At 41.9% G+C, this 13,626-nt stretch overlaps 1 protein-coding gene and 1 long non-coding RNA gene across 4 annotated transcripts in view; one reads left to right on the top strand and one right to left on the bottom strand.

The window, feature by feature from the left end:
* LOC309810921 overlaps window positions 1-10,643 on the bottom strand; it is an 88,940-nt gene extending 78,297 nt beyond the window's left edge. The window contains exon 1 of the long non-coding RNA XR_014295076.1: window positions 10,513-10,643. This is a non-coding gene — a long non-coding RNA (uncharacterized lncRNA). The remainder of the gene's footprint in view (window positions 1-10,512) is intronic.
* STXBP5 (syntaxin binding protein 5) overlaps window positions 10,416-13,626 on the top strand; it is a 164,216-nt gene continuing 161,005 nt past the window's right edge. For all 3 annotated transcript variants that reach the window (XM_082633244.1, XM_082633243.1, XM_082633242.1), the window contains exons 1-2: window positions 10,416-10,707; window positions 11,938-12,035. In XM_082633244.1, coding sequence (XP_082489370.1) covers window positions 10,549-10,707; window positions 11,938-12,035 — 257 coding nt within the window. In that variant the 5' untranslated portion in view covers window positions 10,416-10,548. The remainder of the gene's footprint in view (window positions 10,708-11,937; window positions 12,036-13,626) is intronic.

Here is a 13,626-nt window from a genome sequence, read left to right as displayed (position 1 = left end):
GTGGGAGAAGATGAGGGTTTACAGCTAGATAGAGTTTTGTGCTCCTCTAAAACTTGATCACTTTAGAATTAATAAGAGAAAATATTAGAATTAATTCACAAGGAACTAGAAGTCCCTTACAAAAAGGTGGAAAAATAAGACAGGGTAAAGGGTCTGGAGTGCAGATGGGAAGTACCTACTGGGGTGGTGTATGTATGTGTGTGTGTGTGTGTGTGTGTGTGTGTGTGTGTGTTTGGGAGGGAGGGAGGGGGTAAAATGTGGAAATGGATCACACAAATATCTGGGGAAAGAGAAATATTGGCCAGAGGTCAGAGGTTGGATAAATTCAGCCCACCACCTCTCTATGTAAATAAAGTTTTATTGGAACACAGCCACACTCTGAGGTTAATTGTCTATGGCGGCTTTTGTGCTATATTGGCAGTGTTGAGTCATTGTGACTGAAGCTGTATGTGACCTATAGAACTGAAAATATTTACTCTCTGGCCCATTAAAGAAAACACTTGCTGATTCCTGGTTTATGCAGAAGGAAAAACAAATGCAAAGCCCTAAGGCACAAGTGCACCTGTTGTGTTCAAGGAATAGAAAGAAAGCAAGTGTGGCTAAGGTGAGTGAACCAGTGGAGCATGAGAGGAGATAAGGATGAAGAGAGTGGGACAGGACCCTGCAGGGCCTTTACAGGCCACTGTATAGAACTCTGACCTTTACTCAGAGTGAGATAGGAAACCACTGGAGGAGGCTGAGTACAGAACAGACATAATCAGACTTACATTTTAAATTGATCACTCTTTTTAGAATAGGTGAGAGGGGGTTAGTTTGGTATATACTGTAATAATCCAGATGAAAAATTATTCAGGCCTGGACTAAAACATGAAGGTGGAAGTTGTGAGAATTTGTCAAATTCTTAATATATGAATATCTTGTAAAGATAGTGCTGATGAGATTTCCTGGTAAACTTGAAATAGAGATATGTGTGGTGTGTGTGTGTGTGTGTGTGTGTGTGTGCGTGCGTGTGTGTGTGGCGGGGGAGGCTTGGGAAGTCGGTGGTCCCAGTTTACTTTTCTGGGCCTGCACATCTGGGAGGATAGTGACCATGAAGAGATGAAAGGAAGATTGTTGGGGGTGTAAGGTATAGCTTGTGGTTGGAAGTGAAGAATTCAGCTTGGACAGTAAAATTGTCAATGCCTTTTGGATATTCAAGTGGAGATGTCAAAGAGGCATATATGAGTCACATCCGGAGTTCAGGGGAAAGGTTTGAAACAGGCATACAAATGTGGGAGTCATCAACGTTTAGATAACATTGAAGTCACAAGAACAGAATAAGATCACCTAGAGAGTTAGCTACAGATGTCACAGAGAATGACTTGAATAGCTACCATTTAATTTCAATGTATGTGACAGGTTTTGAGCTAGGAACTTTCTACTTTTTGCCTCTCACCTTACAACCCTCTACTTGGGTTGCATTTTACACATGAGGAAATGAACACTTAAGTGACTAGTCTGACACTACCTAGTTAGTGACAGCACCCAGGTATGCCTGCCTCAGTGGTAGAGCCCTCTCTGCTCTGCCAGGACATAAGGAATAGAAATACAAGAGTGAGCATCAGCTCTGCATATCTGAATAGTTAAAGAAGCAGTAGAGCTTCCCAAGTAGGTTACTCATTAACACGACATTATCACCAGATGGGCACCTCTGCTGTAAGTTTCAACGGTAGTGAGACGCTTTAAGGAAACCGCTAGGCTGGTGAACTGTGATAATGCTATCATGGAACTTCCTTCTCAATTTCCTGAATTTAACAAACTCTCTCATCATGAATAAGCAGAACATTTCTCATTTAAGAGCAGATTAAGAGGTGGACACTGCAGAGGAATTTATGCATCGATGTCATGCACTGCACTGTAGGCAAACTACAGGTTACTAAGGTTAGATGCTGTTACAGGATGCTGGACAAATCCTTGATTAAGTCAGAGGAAACAAATCTCATGACTGAAAACTGAATATGAATCATTTGAAACAGCACAGAGACAGAGAATATTACTAGCAATAGATGTGACCCAAGATGTTACTAAAATTCTTATAGCGTTGCTTTCGTCCTCACAAATTAAAAGTTTCTTGGTTGACTAATAGTCTCAAACTTGATCTTGTTTCCACTTGGCCTCTCAAAAGTGCAGTCATTCAAACTGCTACAAAAAAATGTGGAGCAAAGAAAAGCCTGTTATCCTCCTTCCCTGTCTTCCTACAGGCTTGGGCTGAAAGGAGTCATCACTTATTTTATGCCTACAAAAATCAAAAGAGGCTCATCTCTCCACGTTGAAGGGTAAATAGGAACGAACCTGTGTGCATAAGTGAGAACTTCCACTTACCCCAGTAAGGGAGCCACACCTTGGGGTTACACCCTCGTTATAGTTATTAGGAAACCAAGGAAGGGAAGTTGTGTTTGGGCCCTGCTGAACAATATTAAGTCTTGGTGGAAATATTTAGGTCAGGCTGGTCTGGACGAAACGTAGTGGGAGTAGTTGGAGGTTTTGGATGAATACTAGAGAACTGAGTGATTCCAGTGTCTTTCCTCCTCCACCTTCATGTTTCCCAACCCCAGGTGCTGCTTCCATGGTAGCCCATCCTCTGGAGCAAGGTACCATGACGATGAGTACATACCTAAACGGAGAGCGTTATTCGTATGGAGACTTTGAAATGATATAAGGTAATAATCCTCAGGAGAATCAAAAGATGCATTTGGCATTGATGCTTGTCGCTCCTTTCAGGGATTTTGCTTCTTTATCACTGTACTGCCATCTTATTGCGTGCCACAAGCAAGCTGGGTCGTGTTTGTATTTCCCACAACACCCAGCAAAGTAGCTGTCACCCAGTGGGCACAGAGCGAATGTTGGCGGAATGGAACACTACTCATCCCCTGCTGGCAGATACACATATGCACCGGGGTTCAGACTCCTGATCCTCTGTTTCTGAAGCTGCACAAGTAGAGCACACTTCTGTTTCACTCTCACTGTGTAGACGTTAGACAGTTTGTGTCCCCAACATCACGATTATTATCTCTCTGAGCCAGGAACAAATAGAACTAAACCACTCCAGTGTACCTAGTCACATTTCTTGTCCCTTCCCTGTGAAGAGTATTCTTTATTTGTGCTTCTGGGCTCTTCACTCTGTTTTTTTTTTTTTTTCTTTTCTCCCGATTAACTGAGAATATTAGCTGAGTGTCAGAGAGAAGAGAGTAGAGGCTGCTATACAAGAAAGTATATAGAGAAGAAAATGTCAAGAGGTTTGAGGAGGGGGAATTCAGAGATAGTGAGTAAGCTATCCAGCAAAGGCTGGGCTTTCTAAGGACAGAGGGATCTGGGGTATTGGAAAAACTGCCATGAGGTGGGGAAGAGTTGGGGGGGGTGGTTATAAATAGGTGAAGAGAATTCTGGGGCAGTCGTCCTAAGTATTTCATCATCCTTCAAAGGTTATCTTAAGAAATCATTCAAGAAAGATCTAAATTGTTCCCCAAGGCTTTGGGAGCTAGGGGTGTGTGTGTGTGTGAGAGAGAGCGAGAGTTATTGTGCTGAGAATTAAAAGGCTCAGTTTTATTTGGGGTACAGTTAATATCTTGTATACTGACTTTAGTAGCATTTTGGTTTACTAACATGTTAGTGGGTTATTTAACAGAGATTTTTCATTACAAATTGTATGCCTGAAGGAACTAAGTTTGTGTCATTGGTCATAGAACCAGGAACAGGACAGTGGCCACTGGAGGTAGAATTGTGACTACAGGTGTATGAAAATAGAGTAACAGGGCAATATAAATAGAGCAGATGACCAGGAGGCCAGAGGTTACATAAAAGTTGAACTTGTTTGACCCAGAGTTGAGGGAAGCAGATACTACAACTACAGATTTGTAGGCACATGGTTGTTGAACTAAGTGTGTGGTGTTTATTAAAAACACAGTCAAGGAGTCCATTCTGAGTTGAAAGCTAGATACCTGGTCCTATTTTGAGGAACTCCATCTCTTGTATTGAGACTATGCTTACCCATCTTCTATATACATCCTCCCACACTTAGTAAGTATCCCTTGCATATTTTCATTGTTGCTATTATTCTCTTGGCTCTTGATGGGTCCTTGGAGAGAGGGTTGCTCCCACTCTCCTTATGTTAAGGTTTCTGCTTTGATTCCTTTTGATTTCTCAGGTCTTTAGGATTAAACAGAGAGAAAGGAGAGTTGGCATCTAAGAGTTCTACAGCCAGATGGCTGAGACATGTGACACAGCTATGTCTAGCCTCAGCACCAGAGACGGAAGGCCCTGTCCTATCAGCCAACCACAACTGACACCATCTCACTGGGCTGCCATGTCAAGTGATTCTCTCTGAGGGAAAGAGTGTTCAGTTTTCTGTTAGCATGCTTGCACTTGATTATTGACCTGTGTGCTGAGTAGTGTTTAATATTTTTTTTAAAGTGTGGCCTGGCAATTCCCTTGGAATCACACTTGGTGTGGTTGACCTCCCCTAAGGAATACTTTTCAGAAGTATTATCATGTACAATTTATTCTGTTTTGTGGGTGTATGTTGGGCAGGGCATATTTGGAGACAGGGGACAGGTGGGGTGGAGAAGAAGGGAGCACTGGGGTTGGGGGTGGAACAAAATATTAACTTTAACTGCTTATTCAGTTTCCACAGTATATTAAATGTATATTATACTGTGTATATTCAATATTATACACAGTATAATTAAATTTGTACTTCATTAATTGCATAAAGTACAAATTTTGTCATTAGCTCTTCAGTCCACAAATCAAATATAAGAACTCATTTACAACAAGATTTAAATCCTAAAATAAAATACTGAAACTAAAAATTCTGGGAGCGTTAATCCTCACCTCAAATATGGTCCCCGTTGTAGGAATATTGTTCCCATTGTAGAAAGAGAATTTGAAATATTTGAAAATTTACTGAGGAAATCCTGATTGCCCAGTTTCTAAGTTTTAAGAATCTGACAGTATTTTTCACTTATATTACTGAATGCCTCATATTTTATGCTTAAATGCTCATTTGGTTCAATTTGTTTTGTTTTGCACTTCTGGAATTTTCTCTTCCCTTTAATTTACTGACTTTTGCTAGGCATTTTTGTATTTAGTTTAATGATACTCTTACAAATAATATTAAATAGTGATAGAGGTAATCTATGGAATAATGAAGGCTCATTAATATCTGCCTAATCAATTTTTCTAAAAGGCTAGAGCTTGACAAAGAAGATCACAACGTAGTGAATCCTGTTTTTTCCCAGACAAGGCTTGTTTATTTAGCTGATGATATTTGTCGAGTTCACTCAGGTACGAATGGTAACTGGAGATTATCCAGGAGTCATAAATGTGGAAATTACATTGTAACGTCACTCTTCTAAATGCTCAGGCCAAAAATGGGGGCATCATCCTTGCCTCTTCTCTTTCTCTGTTACCCACCATCCTGTCAGCAAATCCTCTTGGCTCTACCATTAAAATATAATCCAGAGTCTGACCCTTTCTCTCCACATACCATTCCACTCTAAGCCACCATTTCCTTGCTGGATTACTGCAGTAGCCTCCTAACTGTAGGGAGAATTGTGAGTATAAGGTAAAAATGACAGTGAAAGAAGGCTACAATATCTCTACATTCCTTTACATTTTGGGCAGGTCGTGGCTAAATTTCTGGCAGAATATTTGATTGCAAGAACAAGAAACCTATTCAAACTCATTTACACAAAGAAGGAAAGAAAGTGTTGCCAGATTTCACAAGGAATAAAGACTGGGAACTGGAAAGTCAGGAATGGAGACTTTTCTCTCTACCTCACTAGACTCACTTCTCTGTGTGTAGTTTGTGTGTCTGCTCTGTTCTCCTGGGTTCCATAGACGTCTGCGCAATCTCAGCTTTAATCCCAGCTCTGCATGACTTTCTAGTTGAAACTAATTAGCATCTTTATGACTCAGTGCCAGATTCCCAGAAGAAGATGATCTCCCAGGTTGGCTTATTTCAGGTGTTCGCCTTTGATCCAATCAGTTTAGACCAAGACATATGGTCACCAGATCAAAACACAGTTGCCCAGTTCCAGCATTTCAGCAGGGCCTAGGGGACCCATTCAGAAAATGGGTCATGAACTAGGCAAACTAACTAACATCTCTACTGCAATTTACAGATAATTTAAATTCAATATTCTGTTAAATGCTGTAGTGAATCAATTATTGTCATGCATACATCCTTTGGGACTCAATAAATGAAAATTAAGTTGATATAAATGAATGCTAGCAGGTGAGGTACAGTTGGTCTACCTTCCAGAAAGCTTTTGCCAATAACATAATTTTTTAAAAAAATATTTATTTTTAGTTTCTACTTTATTCCTCTCAGTCAGCATCCATCCACCCCTGTGAGACCAATAACAGAGCCTTTGTGAGGCTGGTAGCCTTTAAACAAAATAATGAAGACTGGCAGATTGTTATGGGAATGTTATGGATTCTTAGTCTTTGGCCTTTCATACCAGATAATTTAGTGAGCTGCCTTTGTGTGTGTCAAAGTTTTTTTGCATTTTAATTTTCATTGTATTAACTGACTATTGTTTAGAGCTGTCCTGACTCAGCTAAATGTAATATAGCTATTTATAACTTGTCAGTGGTATATATTATTATGCCATCATCTCCTGGTCCATTCTTCAAAATGCTCAGGCCAAAAATGAGGGCCTCATCCTTGCCTCTTCTCTTTCTCTGATACCCACCATCCTGTCAGCAAATCCTCTTGGCTCTACCATTAAAATATAATCCAGAGTCTGACCCTTTCTCACCACATACCATTCCACTCTAAGCCACCATTTCCTTGCTGGATTACTGCAGTAGCCTCTTAACTGTAGGGAGAATTGTGAGTATAAGATAAAAATGACAGTGAAATAAGGCTACAATATCAGGTAAGAAAGAATTCCATTTGGGAGAATGTCACTTACCCAAAGGCAGAAATCTATTAAATTCTTTTGAATCAGCACACTGATTCACTCATGAAAACAAAACAAAAATAAATAAATAAAATTTTGTTGAGAGATTACTATGGGTAAATACTATGGGTATGCTATGTGCTAAATTTTAAAAGGAATAATACAAATTATTGAATTTTTAGTCATTTTATTTTAGACTTTAAATTCCTAATTAATTTTAATTCTAAATTAAAATCCTAATTTAAAAATCAATTGATCAATTTAAACTGACTTACAAGAAATATCATAAGTTTGAGGATCCATTATTTTATCTTTGCCATCATAAAGGTAGATATTTGGGAGCATTGGTTTTTTTTTTTTTACCTAACAGAATTCTGGATATGTCTCTGAGCTAGGAGAAGATAGACGGCAAGTTCACAAAGCTAACCTACAGTAGCAGATATGCTCCATATTCATCTTAAATTCTACGTTTCCTCTATGAACCAAAGTTTTGGGAATGCCACGATGAGTTCATAATCTGATGAGAGGGATGAGGTATGAACATCAAAACAAAATTCCAGAAGTCAAAAAGGCGGGACTGGCTTAAATTGGTGATCTGTTGAAGTTCCTCTCACCCCAAGGACCCTGATAGTAGTTTTTCCATTCTACTGTGTGTTACTAATGTAATGCAAACTTTACATTTTTCCCTAGTTTATCCTCCAAAACCCTAGGAAGCAGGTAGTATTAATCTTATTTTTCACATGAGGAATCTGACCCTTAGGAACAGTAAGGAATTTGCCCGAGGTTGCCCACATTACCACGGTCTGGACTGAAATCCATGTCTGGCAGACAACAAAGCCTAGGATTTTTCCACTCTATCACAAGGCCTTTCGGCAAGAAATTGTCCCTTCTCCAAAGGGTTTCATAATCCAATGATGACAAATCATCCAACAGATTTATTTTCAAACTAGATGAAAAGGTGGATCATAAACTCCTGCGGGGAAGTGACCTCTCTGTTTTGCAATTTACGCCTATGGAGGCATTTGTATTTTTAAAAAGCTCCCCAGGTAATTCTGATCACCTCCCAGCTGCCTTCCAATGCTCTTCTCCCTCCTCTTCACCTGGTCGACTCCTCCTCACCTGGACTGAACTATGGTGAATTCACCATCGCCGGGCCTTTTCCGGCCAATTAATTTACCCTCTTCATTCCTCTTGCGTGATGCCATCAATGAGCTCATCACATCAATTCACAATTACTGATTTACATGAGGTTTGCCCCCTTTTGACTAGGGAGCTTGTTGAAAGTAAGAGTTGCATTTTGCGTCTTCAGTACGTAGCACAATGTCTCACACTCAATGAAATGTGTTTCAGAGGACTAAACTGGTAAACAAACATCTCAGAGCCACTTGGAAATAGCCTGAGAAAAATCTTCAAATCTGGTTTATCGCTCGTTACAGCTAGTGAATTAACTGAGTAACTCAGTAAAAATTAAAACACAAAACAATTTTCTACGTTCCAAGCGTTAAGCCATCGCCCTCTGATGCGGAAGCTCCACAGAGAACTACGTTTGCCGAAATCCCCGAGGCCCAGTCGTGGCTGGTTTGCTGACGGTTCTTGAAAGCCTGTCACATCAACCAATACTGTGACGAGAATTTCCCTGCGCAGGGCAGTAGGCGGCCAATCATAAAGTAGAGGGCGGGCACTTCTGATTTGGCTTCAGAAAATCCTCAGTAGCTCAGAACCATCAGGGGGAAGGAGTTAGTAACCTAAGGAGTTAGTAACCTAGGCGAGTGTCCTTCCTCTCCAGCCCCTCCCCACGAATTAGAGTTAGTCTTTATGCGCTGCCATACTTCTTTACGTTTTCCTTAGTTTCTACATCTTCCTAATCAAGTACCTCTGCTTCCCATCCACCTTTCCTTGTTGAACTCACTCTCGGGAAAGGGTACCCGCATCATTAATCTCTCCTCCTTTTCAAACTTGAGCCAGATATTTGTCTCTAAACATCCAAGTGGGATTATGACAGTGAAGCAGTGGAAAGGTTTGAGCGAAAACTTCATTCTTTCCTCCTTTCCCCTTGCAAGAGTGGAGAAGCTACTGGGGATTACTTAGTGGATAATCAGCATTACCGGGCGGATTGAAGGTCTGAGTGTCCGCGCTGTGTTTACTTCCACCCTCGCTCCCGCTCCCATCTCCACCCACGCTAGCGTGCGGACTGAATCCAGGGCTGGCGTGTCACTGGTCGGGGCAAACACCTAGCCCTGGAGCCGTCTCCCTTTGGCATCCTCTTCCCATTCTAGCAGCTACCTGCCATTGGCCATGCTTTCATCCTACCAACAGTAACAGCTACAGGAAAGAATTCATTTTTCCCTTTCTAGGTTCATCTCCTTTCCTGGTACCCTTTCTAAATCTGTCGTCCCCTTGCTACAGACATAACCGTTGTCTAGACGCTGTTTTTCAAAATCCAAATCCAAAACAAAGCCCATCAATAAAGCAACAACAATAATATTGCGGCCAGCAGCCGGGAGTGTGTGCCTCATTAAAGGGTGAGAATATAAACCCCCAATTCAATGACCGATTTTGAAATAAAGGATTCCTGCTGCTTGTTAGTCATCAACATTTTTACTCTCCCAGCTGCAGGAAAAGCAGCTGCATCCTCTGGCAAGGCGATTGAGATGGGAGAAATTTAGCCACGGTCTGGGATTTTCGCAGAGGATAATTCAAGCCCCAGCTCCACTCCGGTGGCGGAGGAGGGGGTGGGTACGAGCGGTGCGCATGCTCAGCAGCCCGGCTCCGCTGAGGCCCAGCTGCCGCCACCACCGCGGCCGGTGCTGTAACCGCGGCTGCCGCTGCTTCTCTGAGCGGGCGTTGGTGCCGTGTGCCGAGGCGCCCTGTCAGGGGAGAGGGAGAGGCCGGGCGGGAGCGCGGGCGGCGGCGGAGCCTGAGGAGGGCAGCCGGGGCTCTGAAGGAGCGAGGGCGGGCTGAGCCAGCCTCGGAGGAGCGAGGCGGAGAGCGCGGGGACCCACCCCGGGCGCCCTGCGTGCGATGGCCGGCGGGCAGTGGCGCTGAACGGCCGAGAAGCCGAGCGGCGGCGGCGGCGGCGGCGGACGGAGAGCCGGCGACCCCCGGGAGGAGGAGAAGCAGGAGCGGGAAGACGCGCCGAGGGACTGCGGGGCCCGGGTGGGCAGCGGGGCCGCGGGCCATGGACTCGGCGGCGGCGGGGGCGAGCCGGGGCGGCGGCGCGGCGCAGAGTCAGCCCGCCGCCAGGTGAGGCTAGGCGGAGCAGGCTCGGGGCGCCGCCGCCACTGCTGTGCCGCTGGGCCGCGGAGCGAGGCGGCGGCGGCGGCGGCGGCTTAAGCGGCGCCGCAGCAGCTGCGGCGAGCAGCGGCGGCCTCGGAGGAAGAGGGGTCGGCGCCCGGGGTTCTGGCGGCCGCGGCTCTCCCGTCGCAGTATATCCTGCTCGGATTATCTTTTGCTTCTCCCCAGCTGCCTCCTTCCCCTCACACTGACACTCTGTCCCACTCCTCCGCGTCCTCGGTCGAAGCTGCCCTCGGCCCGGGCTGGTTCCCCCCCGCCTGGGGACGCCCCTTACCTCCGCTCCCTGGCTGCAGGGGACCCCGCCGAGACCATGAGGAAATTCAACATCAGGAAGGTGCTGGACGGCCTGACCGCCGGCTCGTCTTCGGCCTCGCAGCAGCAGCAGCTGCTGCAGCAGCAGCATCCGCCTGGGAACCGGGAGCCCGAGATCCAGGAAACGCTCCAGTCAGAGCACTTTCAGCTGTGCAAGGTGAACGGAGCTCTCAGCCCCGCGAAAATCGGGGTCGTTTTAGGGGCAACTCAGGCTTTACACACGAGTCGAGGGATAGAGCGCCAATAATAATCATACCTCGAATAAAGGTCTCGCTCCTCTAGCACACTTTGCTTGGTGGGCTATTTTGGAGATTGACATCATCTTACTCCTTTTCGTTGATTTTCACGTACGGCAGTCATTACAAGGTTGCTTCTAACATATTATACTGACCTTTAATTCGTATTCTTAATCTTATGGCTTTTATATTCAAGCATTTTAATACATAATTTACTGACTTCCAAGTTTCCTTTGGGAACAGTGTCTCATGAATGTTGTTTATCAAAAAGCCAAACGTGTTCAACTAGATATTTGCTAATCACTTTTCCCTTAAAATGTGGTAGGAGGCTTAAAATATGAAATCATAGGGTCTTTCTATCATTGTGTTTGGTGAAAAAGTTAGAGCTGTGATTTTTGCCTATTAATGGCACGACAGTTGCCATAGCGGTCTGTAATTCAGAAAGAATGATGCAGCGAATTAATTCACCAGCTGCTCAATGAGAAATACAAACTTGTGTTGGTATTAATACCAGGCATTCATAAGTCAGAGTTTCTTAAAAGTGTGTACGTACTTTTTTGCCCCAGTGTCCTAAAATTAAGGATTTAATAGCAAAATGCAAAAATATATGCTGTGTTTATTTTCATTCTGTTACAGTTGCAAAATGATGAGATAGATGTTTGCTAATTGCTTTACTGAATCTTTAATTAAAGTAATTATGACAGCATTTCCTTAGAAGTACTTGTATTTAGCATCCAAATAAAGTAATGATGAAGTTATCACACTTGAAAAAAAGCATGAGTTGCATTTTTAAATGAATATACAGAATTTTTGACCACTGAAAACTTCAGTAATTTGTTCTCAGACATAATAGTATAGAATATTAGATTTTCTTCTAAAGCCTACCACTGTGATGGAAAAGCAGAAATTAAGATGTAACACTGGGATAGTTTTCTTGTTTGTTTGTTTGTTTGTTTTGGTTTCAGATTCTATGTGCATAGGTTTTTGTTTGATGTAGACTTCATAGTTGTTGTTGTTTTTTATAGCAGTATATGTATATGTGTTTTGCATCGATTATAATTGCTTCTAGGTTCTAATGCCTCTATTGACTTTTCTGTTTTAAAACTTTGCTTTCTGCCTTGGTTGCTGTGATGTCACTTGCCCATCCCTAGACTGTTCGCCATGGATTTCCCTATCAACCCTCAGCCCTGGCCTTTGATCCTGTACAGAAGATCCTGGCAGTGGGAACTCAGACTGGTGCTTTGAGGCTGTATCCTTTAATTTAATTTCATTTAATTTTTTAACTTTTACTGTATTCTCCCCAGTCCTTCTGTATTGCTGATTAGTTGCTTTTCCTGTTTAATGCCAAAGAAATGGTATGATCAGGTATTATGTGAAATCATGTGGTTGTATCTTTCCCCATGATTATACTTGCATGCATGCAGGTTGTATGTTGCTGTGATGTTTCTCAGCTCAATTTATAGTAGCTAAACATGTATCCACATAGAGTTCTAAAGTTTTGGTATAATAATTACTGTCTTTGCAAGGAAGAAGTTTCTAAGGGGAAATATATCTGCTTATACTAGTGGTCTATTGAACGGACTATGTTGAGGATGAGGTTTAAAGACAATAGCACAAGGCACATTTTATTTGCTTTTTAAAAAATATTGTGCATGGTAGATGTTGAAATTATGACTATTTATTCTAATGAATTAGAGGTTGAATTTGAATTTCTTTCTGACTTGTCCATCTAGAAAAATCATTAGAAAACAAACATAAGTTTTATATAAATAGTTATGAAGTATTGCTATTTCTAAAAGTTTTAGAGCATTTTCTTAGTATAATGCAAATGGAGAAGTGTACTGTCTTGATATGTTTTCTCTTTCATGGTCTACATTTGTTATGTATATGTAAATACTCTTAGGTTAGCTGTACTCTTAAATATTAGTATAGAGAATTATTTTTCTTGGTTATGCATGAACTATAATTGTTTTGTCATAGCATTTTTTCCCAAATACCTACTCATTCTTCAAGATAATTTTTTCAGTCTGAACAATGGAGAATACTACACAATTCCTCTCAAACTATTTAACTTGAAATAAAATTGTGTTTACTTTTACTATGATATTTACCCATATTAACCTAAATGCCCTTAATTTTAAACTTAAACATAAGATTTTAAAAAGAAAATGCTTTGTTCATCCATCAGTAGGATATCTGCTTCCTACCTATTATTTAAGTAACATGTTGGTAATAAATAGAAGAAAACACTAGATGATAAGAAACACGGAAGAGCAGGAAACTTTACTCCCCACGTGTTAGATTTATCTGGCTCCTGAGAAGGAGGAGGGGAGCCTGCATTTGAGTTAAACATGTGTCTTACCTTTTTTTATAATCTTTTAAAATCTTCATTTCAAACTAGTGCTATATGTGGTATCAGGATATTTTATTTGTGATTAGTGTGCTCTGTTCAAAATGCTTGTAAAAGTTTTCACTGAATTGTGTTACTAAGTGAAGTCTGTCATTCATAGTAAATACCAGTAGTACAGTCATACCTGTAAAAATGGTAAAATCTGACCAGGCTACATCTGAATCTGTGAATTTCTAAGGCAGTATATCTAAATAGTTCTTACCCAAATATCTAGATAGTTGACATTAAAATAATTTTTACTTCAATTGTATAAATATTTTTATTCTGGTATCCAGTGATCCATACCTTCTAGTTTAGGGCTCCTATTTTAGTCTTGTGAAGATGGGAATAAAATTAATTTTGGTAGTGTGGGTACTAAGTGTTCAGCAAAACCCCGTGTAGTGACAAAGTAGTGTGGTATTGGATCCAGATGGACTGTTTAGAATGAAAA

Source organism: Mesoplodon mirus (assembly GCF_964341445.2).
Source record: "Mesoplodon mirus genome assembly, chromosome: 10".
NCBI lineage: Eukaryota > Metazoa > Chordata > Mammalia > Artiodactyla > Ziphiidae > Mesoplodon > Mesoplodon mirus.
Note: the sequence above shows the minus strand (reverse complement) of the source record. Positions and strands in the feature narration are given on the sequence as shown.